This window comes from Channa argus, chromosome 5 (assembly GCF_033026475.1).
Source record: "Channa argus isolate prfri chromosome 5, Channa argus male v1.0, whole genome shotgun sequence".
NCBI classification, from domain to species: domain Eukaryota; kingdom Metazoa; phylum Chordata; class Actinopteri; order Anabantiformes; family Channidae; genus Channa; species Channa argus.
In genome coordinates this window covers 14,130,093-14,141,195 of record NC_090201.1, presented here as the reverse complement: position 1 = coordinate 14,141,195, position 11,103 = coordinate 14,130,093, and the positions used below count along the sequence as shown (strand labels likewise).

The 11,103-nt window shown below is 37.3% G+C and overlaps 1 protein-coding gene across 1 annotated transcript in view; it reads left to right on the top strand.

Annotated features, from left to right (window-relative positions):
- Window positions 1-11,103, top strand: part of LOC137127400 (guanine nucleotide-binding protein G(i) subunit alpha-2-like) — a 52,494-nt gene that overhangs the window by 29,719 nt on the left and 11,672 nt on the right. The window contains exon 2 of the mRNA XM_067504321.1: window positions 8,749-8,791. Within this exon, the coding sequence (XP_067360422.1) occupies window positions 8,749-8,791 (43 nt within the window). The remainder of the gene's footprint in view (window positions 1-8,748; window positions 8,792-11,103) is intronic.

The following is an 11,103-nucleotide window of genomic DNA, read 5'->3' as shown; positions in this document are numbered from 1 at the left end:
GTTTCCCAATACACAGTAAAACATGTTGCAGCTTAAAATTCTGGAGCTCTTTTATTTCCCAAACTAGTGTTGCAGTTCTATAGCTAGCTACCTATATATAACTGCTTCACTTAATGAAAGCCTGAATTTAATCATTAATGGAGTGATTGTACCGTAGCAATAGGTTATTGAAATTTGCATTTTTGCACAAAACCGAAGCTTAAGACATTCTTTTCTCTCTCTCTGCCTTCATCAGCCTTGCCTTACATTCACTTAATTCACATAGAGGAGAGAGATTGGGTCCTCTCGCCTCTCATTTCTCACTTCTTTGGCAGCAGTTGTCAGTGTGCAGTCCAGACTTGTTCTTTGCCCGAGGTATGGTAGCCATCTGTTGGAGGAGACTGAATCTCTCTTCCCCTGTCTTTGAAATAGGAAGACTGTGCATATGAGCACATGTGTGTACATGCACATTTTTTTGCTTTCACAATTGTACGCATATTCATGCAAGCTGCTTCCATTTCCTCCTTCAATTGAACTGAGAATAGGAAGTGGCACATGTCTCTCAGAGGGCCTTTGGTCTCGAGTCTGGATTGGCACATTTCAACGTGAAGAAGAACAGGCGGCATCAGGCCACTCACAGTTGGCATTTAGGCGGCCACAGACCATGAGAGAAAGGATTAGAGATATTGTGGAAAAATAAATTAGATTATACAATAAAAAGAAAGTTGGAAGTTTAAGCCACAGGTACATGGATAATTGATAAAGGCTGTTTTCTTTTTTAATAAGGTGTGTGTGTGTGTGTGTGTGTGTGTGTGTGTGTGTGAGAGAAAGTTCATCATACAAAGATTGTCTTTTCCCACTGTATCATGCTGCAGGCTTAAGTTGCCAACTCAGTACTTTCATTGCAGATCTGTCCCTTTTATCTATCTATCTATCTATCTATCTATCTATCTCCTATATTATGCTTCTACCTATTAATACAAGCTGTGTTTTATATTTGTGGGGTGATTCAGAAAATTTAAGTATCTTATTGCAGTATTTGTTTGGTCTTTGTGTGTCAGGCTGCTGCAACTGAGAAAAGAGACTGAGAACTATATAGTAAACGGTAACCAGTATTTGTTAACAATCCAATAAAACAGGAAAAATCTAATTTAAGTGAGCTAAAGACCCTTAAGTCTCAGCTAAGCAAATATTGATTTGAAACCTCATGAGAGCCAGGGTTTTACTCTATTGAACTTTGAAGTCAGCACTTACCTAATATTCATTGGTCAGCCTGTCACCAAGGGGTCATATATTTATTTATTTAATAGACCTGTTCTGAATTGGAGAAAGGATCCCATTATAGAGGGTGGATGGGTGAGCTGGACTTAAAATATTACTTTTGCTCTTTCAGTTTGTTGTTTGTTTGTTTTTATAAAGATCAAATTGTCTCACTAGTGAACATGACATTCATTTTTCACACAACATATTTCGGTATGTAGCCCACATATATGATTATTATGTATATGATTCTGATTGTTCAATTACACAAAGGCAGTTTGGCAAAAAATATGTTTAAAAGATGACTACATGGACAAATTGCATTAGTAAGATTTAATCAACAACCTTTTCCTGTAGAATGTGGACATATTATGAACAGCTACAGTATGCAGTTATCACTGTGCAGGGCAAGGAAAACCATCTTCGTGAAATGTTTAGGTGGACGATGCGATATTGTTCTGTTTTTTGGGTTGTTATGCCTACTCGCTGCTATAGTCACTCAAAGGGACAAGTGGTTACGAAGCCCTTGTTATCAGCTAGAACGAGGGTTAGAAAAAGTAAATAGGAAATCTAAACGGAATATGTGTTTTCTGTCCTGCTTATGTTCTTAGATGCTTGTTTAAATCTATTTACATTTATTTTTAAAATGTACTATTGTACATGTATTGAACTGCAGTTTTTTTCTCTTTTTAAAACTGCATTCTTAGGTAATTTCTGGAACTGTTATATCAGGAAAGTCAGGTACGTTAACCTGATATTCTTATGTTGCCTCTTTGATTCATTATCTTAGATGTATAATGTAGTTTTGCAGGCAGCATTAGACCAAAATCTTTTACTAGTAGTTGGAATTTCACCCTTCAACTCTAAATAATGCTCTGAAACGGAGTTATAATCACTAGAATCAACAGAGCGGAGACCCAGTCTGAGCATTGCCTCATTGCACTTACTGTCTTAACCTTTCTCATAGTTTATCTTCTCATCAGCAGTGGAGTTCTAACTTCTTCATTCGTGTCCCTTTCCCATTTTCTTTACTAGTGGCCATAAAACGATTAGCTTTATTTGGTACAGGCACCTTGTCATACTGACTGAATGAAGGCACATCAGTGTGAGCTATACGGTTAATTGGGATGATCAAGGCATAAAACTCAATAGCGAGCCTGTGTTCTCAGCTAGCAGGGGCCAACGGGGCACACACTGCTGCCTTTGTGTCCTACTCCCAGGACCACCAGGAAGGGTCAGACTTGCTCCAAACACATGCACATTGGATGGTCCATCATTTACCATCGTGGACCATTTCAAACTCACTACATTTATAACTGGATGAGGCTGTGGTTGCAAAATGCTGATGCACATGCGGGCACTGCAGAACAATAAATAAATAAGCTGATTGTTTTAAGCTGTTCATCCTCAGCCTTGATACAGAACAGTGGGATGTACCCTTCAGTCTTTCCTCCTTTTATGTCTGGACTTGTCAGTTTTATCATGCCTCACTGAATAACGAAGCTCTAGAGACTGTGAGAGCATGCCAGGAATTCTCACAGAAGAGCTGGCTGACACACTTCTTGCTCTCATTGGGTTTCATCACTGGTCAAATGTGGGAGTAGATGAAGCTGTGTCAGTTCTTCTCTTTCTCCAAAAGAATACTTAAAGTCCTTATTAGAAGGTTTCATACTTTAAAAGACTAATTTTTTTTTTCATTTTTTGAAAAAAAACAATCCTCTGTAGATCTTATTTATGCATTGCATCTTTGTGCTAGTGGGTACTATTATTATATTTTTGTGCAACTCACACCTAGAGACCAATTGTTTCTGGTGTTCTGTGTTTGATAAAGCTCAGCCGTGGAACTGGACCACCACTTTGGACAATTATAGGTGGTAGAGTTGTTTGCCATTTTATTATCTTTAACCCAGCAAGACTGTAGCAACTACCGACAGCTGAAAAGCTGCTGACAAAGTAAATATGACCCTTGCGAGTGATCTGTCTGTATTAACAATTTCAGCAGACAGTGTGGCAATGAAACAATAGCAGCTGTGCGTGGCTGTAAGCTTAGCACACATGTAGTGTAACAATGGGCTTCTGGATTTCTCCACTTGAAGTTTAATAACTATGCTGGATAATTGTAACCAAGCACCAAAACCATCTGTTTACCTAATGGGAGAATACTGTATTGTCGTGGTGTAATAACTGTTTTTCATATTGAAGGCCCACCTAAACAGCTACCCGCTCATCAGCAAACAAGGGTAAATGTCCACTTTAGGTTCAGAAATTCATAGTCAATCGAGTCCTAATTATGAACGGTGTGCAAAATCTACAGGTCCCATGTTGTCTACAAATACAATCAGATACAACACAATTATACAATACAATACAAAATTTTCTTTTATCACCTCTCTGACAGTATAAGCAATGAACCCACAAGATACACTCTGGTAACAGCTACCTTATTTTTGATATGTTACCTGACACAAAAGCATCAATGTCTTCCTTCACTTTTGTAATTAGCTGAAGCTTGTTTTAGTTAGTGAGACTTGATTAAACCTGTTCATGTTTCTGATTGTATGTGATGTGTAGAGTAAAAAGTATCCTATTAAATTTATACTGACTTAGTGGTACAGTGTTCTGACCTGGTTGTGTCACTGTTAATAAAACCCACCACCTGTAAAGGCAGTCCGCCTATCATGGGTCCTCATGGGTCCACTTCTGTTCTGCTGCACCTGTATCACTCTTTATCCCGTGGGCTTGCAGGTACCTGTTCCTCTAGCACCTATCTCAGTATGGGTTTTGCTTCTCTGCTGGTCATATTGTAACCCATCTGTAATCGGGCAATTTGCTGAATCTTTCTGGGAGCCCCTGTTACTTTTTCCTGGTGCTACATAACCTTATGCTAATACCCCTTCTATATCACACATGCAGAAAGATGATACGTCAGTGTGAGTGTTGGCCAAGTTACTCAGCAAGTGTAGTAATGGTTTACTTATTACATCTTGAACAGTAATATCGTTCCAGTACTTTTTACACAGCATGAAAGAAATAGGTTAATTTACTCATTACATTACTATATTATTTCCCCTTGAGGGAAGTTACATTTAATGTAATTAGCTCTCGAACAACTGCAGGTGTACTTCAGTCATTAAGTAGCAGTTATTCCAAGTTGTCTGGTAAGAACAAACCATGTCAATTTTATGAACATGCCACTTTCCTAGACTCCAGTGATGTTGTCTTGATGTTGTTGTCTGAGTTTATTACCATAGTGAGAACTAAAAGTCAGATCTCAGTATGCATTCATCATAAATGTATAGTAGAAATATGTTCATCTAAAATTTATAATACCTAAGAAAGACTGAATAGAATACAATACTGTGAGAACATGACAGTAAAATTGTAGATGAATCATAGATAATAAATCAAATGACTGGCCAATATATGTTCAACAGCAGATACATTAGGACTTATCTTGTTAAATTTGGTTCTGTCCCTTTACAAACAAATCAGTAAAGGGACAGATCTGCCTATCTTATTATGGGCATTCTGAAATATGATTGCATAAGCCACAATGAGCAAGAATAGCAAGCTCTTTTTTTTATTTATTTTTTTGTCCTTTTGGCTTATCCCTTGAGTTCAGGTACTCCACAGCATATCATTGTCCGCATGTTGACTTCGCACAGTTTTAACGCTGGATGCCCTTACTGATGCAACCCTCCCCAATTTCTACGGGGCTTGGTCCGGCACTGCACTGGGCATGGAAATGGGCTGTTAGAAGTTCAGTGTCTTGCCCAGGGACACTTCGACATATAGCCAGGACCAGGGATCGAACCACGGACCACAGGGTCCGTGGATGACTGCCTTACCAACTGAGCTCCGGCTGCCCCTTCACCAAGAGTAGGTGGCTCAACAGTTGTAGTTGCAGCTACAAGTTATCGACAGCTATCATGAGCACCTATGAAATAACACAAATTATCCAGTGTCCGAATGATTATTAAAACTTGCAGTCTCATGGATGCACAGCAAATGAAGTGGATAAAATGAGGCCGTAATAAATAGTGCACAAAACTGCATCCAGGTGTGAATACTGACTCTATATTCTCCTTTTTCTTTCTCATTTCTGAAGTGCATTAATCAGAGACAGTGCTGGTAATTGGTGAATGGCAAGTAAATGTAGAACCCAGTAGGCTTTCGATGGTGAGTGAGATGTGGAGATCAGTGAGAAAAGCTTTAGGGTCACCTTAAAACTTGTTATCAGGCTGTGCGCATGTGAAGTCCACGTGCTCTGCGTATCTGTTCCTAGGACTTTTTTTTTATAGCTGAGGCACTCACAGAACTTGGTGAAGTTTATGCTTATTATTGCTTATATGCTTATTATTTTTAGATTCAGGTTTAAGATAACCTGAGACAGAACATATTCACCTATGTTTAGACAAAACCACAATATTTCTATAATTATTACGGATGTGCTTGGTGGAAACTAACCTCTAGTGTTGCCTTTCAGTTTAGACTCCATCACCGCAAATGACTATTTTAGGAACCAAGCAAATGTTTTTCTGTGTAACAACGTTTCATTGTTCTTCTTAGATAGTATTCCTGATGATTTTCTTGCCCTATGTGACTGCGATTAAATCTATGACCACACATCAATGTGATCAAAATACATTTTTCTCCCTCACACATTTTTTTAAATTCTTTTTTTTTTTTTTTTTTTTAAAAAGAGAGCCCACCTAGGACAAAAAGAATTCTCCATACTGTAGCAATTACTTTGATTAGAAACAGTAATATTTCTACTTGAGAATTTTAAATCCCTTACACAAAAAAGTAATATTGCTATAATATGACTGATCCTTTCCTCTCCCCCTACATTTATATTTTTTATCAGTTGAGATAATTGGCAGATATACAGAAGCTGACTAATTTCACTGAGATGAATGTAGACATGAAATAGCCAACTTTTCTTCTTTGACTTTAACACCTATAAACTCTTATCAGTGGCTAGTTGGTGGACAGTATTTATTTAGTACCTGCAAGCTAAACGTTTCTTTAGCCTCTGCTATACATAGAGTCAGTCAATCCCACAGGTATTGTGTCAGTGCTATTTGATATTATAAGTAATGGATTGGACGTCAGTTTAGTTGTATCTTAAGCTAAATCAAGTTTTGATGTAAAGTCTTATTTCTATTTTAGCGACCAGAGCAATGGATCAGTGATCAGTGGTTCTGAATATTTGCCAAAGCATTTTCCCTACAGAACCATGAGCAAGGTATAAATATGGCCCTAATCCTCAGTGATTGTAATTTTTATTGCATCAGTGACCATAACAAGAGTCCTTTTTATGATGCTTCATCAGTCTCATCAGCTGTCCTAATAAATGTGTGTGATAGATTTGGTGTAAATTTTTTAGGTGATACAAAGTAAGCCCACTACTGTAGGAAAAATGTGAGGATTAATGCCAAACAGAGCAGTGGAGGACTGGACTTTCACTGCCTCGGGTGGTATTCTCTAATTTGTTGTGCTTTTTGATGCATCTTTTAGAGTGTGGTCCTAATGTTAAAGTCAATGTTGTGTTTAAAGAGTAAAGGCAAGTTGACTTTAGATTCCACGCATACGAAACTGAGAATGCACAGAGTTTTTCTGGACATTCTATAGTGAGGTAAAGATAGCTGCTAGCTATTTGTTAATCAAAGCAGCAGCATTACCAGTGTGCTAGACTTCACCGCTCGTTTTGTCAGCAGCATGTTCACTGGCCAAACTCCAAAGGTCGTGTATACTACTTTCGGGTGACCTTGTGCTTGTTGTGTGTGCAGTGAGAAATTGCTTTACAATTTCAATTCCTTTGTTATACACAGTGTGTGGAAGTTTATGAGGAGCCTGTTTTGTTTTTAGCTTAAGAGGAATATTTTTTTACTTATCTGTAATGTTGATTACACCCAACTAAAATAACAAAAACAAATTCTGATTTTTAAATGGAGTGCACACTGCCCATTTCTTATAACCCTGCATTCAAGTCATTTCTAATTTCTGTGAAAATGTTTTTATGGTTTCTAATCAACCAAGGTATAAAGTAAACTAGAGAGCATCCCCCCCCCTTTACTCTCACTTAAAAATACATCCTACAAACTGTATATCAAATCGAGGTGTACTTCATCATAGTGAAGAGACTAGAGGGAAGACGGAATTTTTATCAATGAGGTGCTTGTGTGTTGCAAGAGAAGCTTACTTACACCCTCGTTTTCAGGTATATTGATCTTGCCTTTGCCCTAATGACAGCTTTATATTGTCAAAGTCTACTAGATATCTTTTAAAAATGTTTTTATTTTAAGGAAAACACTACATTATGCTTGATTAGCAAATATGAGATCTTATACCATGGAGGAGTAGTGGACAGCTGTTTGTGACAACTGTCTTGGCTCATTCCTACCAAGGGGCCTTACTGCATGTGCATGTTGTGTAGTAGTGTATTTTGAGGGTTATCTCAGAAAGACTTCCTCTAGGGCAAGTATAAATGAAGAGTGCACTGTGCACTAACAGGCACCCCTGGGCGTGTGTGTGTGTGTGTGTGTGTGTGTGTGTGTGTGTGTGTGTGTGTGGTGTTAGATTCCTTGTGGCAGATGTGCTCTGTGCAGTCACCTCAGGCTGTTAGAATAAACACAGCAGTGGATAAGAAAAGCCCATATCCTGTCAGTGTATGACATTCTTATTAAAATGTTAACCATGATTAAGTGACTTGTCTTAAAAGAAAAAGGGAGGATTAGGATCTGGCCGCTGGTTTTTGTCCGCCCGTGAGAGTTGGGGGATTTATAAATTAAAAGAATATTATATAAAAAGGTTTATAAAAATTCAATTTTATTTTACTTTTTGCATAAACAATATACATACTATACATGATATAATATACATGAAAATTGTATCATTCTGCAAAGTATTTCTGGATTGGTATGTTGTCTTTAGCTAAGGAAAATGCCTCTACCTCTCCTAGGTTATTCCAGAATTCCTTACTTTTATAGTAGGTAGTACCACTGGCAAACAAGCTTTCCTCTTCTGAATTAAAGGATGTTGCTTATGTATTGTCGATGTATTAGGAGAACACAGCAGATATTACAAGTTTTGGCTTTCTTTGTATTCCGCTCTGACATAATTAGCAAACACATTTAAATTTATGTGTAATCTACTGTAGTCAAATAATTTTAACAGAGGAAGTACATTTTTTTTCCTCAAATGACCTCTTTCTCAGACTTAGACCCCTGTTCACCACCACATTAAAACTACCCGGTGGTGAAAGTATTGTGGATGATTAATGTATATTACCGCTACCAGAACTGAGTGATAACTAAAGGGAAAATCCCATTAGCTATACAGTTAGAGGAAAAAACAGGAGTGGTCCAGGGTGAAAATGAAATATGAGGTCTGCTGCTGAAGCCAAAGGCTACAGGGTAGAGGGAGGCAAGACTGCCTGTTTACATTTGTTCGTTAACTGGAGCATATTTTTAACCTCTATCTGTTTCTTTTTTGTTCTTTCTGCAGGTGCTGGAGAGTCAGGGAAGAGCACCATTGTGAAGCAGATGAAGTGAGTGAATGCTTATTGTTTTGCTTTTCCTTCCATCACATCTGTCAAATCTTTCACAGATCAGCCACAACAATAAAACTTCCCTGTGGTTTTAATGTTGTGTTGAATAGGGATCAGCATTGGCACCCTGCTGGCCTGTAGCTACACAGAATCATATGTAGCAAGCTGTGTTACCTGTCTAAAATGTTTCCCTTGTTGATCCCTTTCCAACACAGCATTAACACAACCAGGTAGGGGTCCTCTGGTGGTTTCTGAAGGCATTGCAGGTGTTCCCCTTGTTCAAAAATGCAGTTAATGTGTGGGAAACACTTGTTTTTTTAATTTCATTTTTAAAAACACATTTCACTCAAATAATTATTGCTTCTGAATAATCAAATGTATGCAAATATAAAACATTTTGAAAAGCCAAAGTGACCAGTTTTAAAGTCCATTTAATACATCCTTGGTAATGTGTGCCGTCATTTAAGAACTTCTATGCTTCAGAAACATGATGAATGTATTTACGAAGGTGAGCAGAAAAAAGAATTTGAAATTATTGCAGGTTTGCGTCCTCAGTGTCAAAGTGCAATGGGAAACACTCCTAGGGAAAATGATAATATACTTTTAGAATGTAACTTAGGTTCAAGTTCAAGCCACAACACTTCAAATTTCCTCCAGTGCAAAGCAGTGGGTTAATGTATGAATTGTCTGAATATTGTTTGCACTCTGCTTTGTTATACTTGGACCACAACAGGTACCAGGGTCATCCTTGTTATTTTTTTAATTAAACACTGCATAAACTTCTACCAATCCCCTGTCACCAGTTTCAAGAGGGAGTGAGTCATATCATAATCGAAACTGCTTGTCAAAACGGATTGTTCTTCCTTCTCGCTGCAGGGTGTAACTGAAGTTAAGGGTGTTTTTTAATTTTGCGGGAAAAAAAAAAAACTTGAATAGCCTGATCCTCACAACTTCAAGATAAAGTGAGCTACTTAAAACCTACATTGTTAGAATTAAGTATTGTTAAGACTCAATGTTTCACTTTGTCAAAAGATGAGTCTTTAAAAAATGTGGGAAAGGGGAAGGAAGAGCACACACTTGTTTCTGTTGTCTTCTGTAAAACCGGGATTCTTATTACTATGTATTGAAGCATAAATAAAACTGCTGGTTGTTTCCTGGCTGTGTAATATCACTCCTGCCAACTTCTCTGGAAGCATCCCTAAAACCCTCCTAAAACAATAAGAGATTAAAATCTAGTTTCTAAATGTGTATTTCCACTGCATTAAAAGGTAATTTAATATGACTTTCATTTAGTTATTAGCATGCTTAAGTGTCACTGCATTGACAATCAATTTTGTTAATTACTTAGAGACAGTTCACATACACATGCATTAGAGCTATATTTTATAAGCTTTTATTGATCACGAACAAATAAAGAGTCTCTTCTGCACACAAAGTGTGTCCAAAATTTTTAATTGTTTGTCTGTATGCAATTTTGGATTTTTGTGATGTGATGTGATTCTCTTACTGAGAGCACTAAGGTCATCTGTTAAGAGTTATTTCACTGAAGACATTTTGACTTGCTATAGGAGGAAACGCACATATTATTAGTTATGCATGCACATTACTAGAGCACTAGATGTTCTCACTCTTGTTGGATTGCAACATTCACAACCTGTGGCTTTCATGCTATGACTGTTCAAATGTCAGTCATGAATAAGGCCTGTTGAGCCTAGTCAATGAAAAATGCACCACTGTCTTTCATTTTAGGCTGTCTCTTCTCTTTGCTCATATAGGGTATAAGTGATCTAAACAGAGAGCAGACATTACTTACCTTGTGAAACTTCAAATATAACCTTCAATTCAGAACTATAGTGGAGTTTAATGAAAAGCATTTCAGCGTTTTCTTTTGTAAGATGGAAAAAAATACATTTTAGAGATACTATATGTGCAATTCTCCTTTTCATAATATGGGAAAATGGTAATTATATATTTTACAAATTATGGGGTACAATTAATCTAGTATAGAGAGCCTTAAGAGAAGTTCTCAGCCATGACATTACACCAACGTGCTGTGACAATAAGGAATAATTTTTCTTGCAAAAAACATGCCAGGATCTGACAGCATTAATAATTGGATTTCAGTTTTATTCAGTTTCAGAGTTGCATTGAAAACTTCCCTATGAATGACACTAGATTTGCAGCTTTTTTATAACACGTCAATAATAGCATATTTAAATGAGAATGAAGCAGCTTACGGGGTCCAAACCATATAATAACTAGGTTTTCCTCCAAGGTTGTCTAATTCACATCTAACTATTAAAAGAAATAAT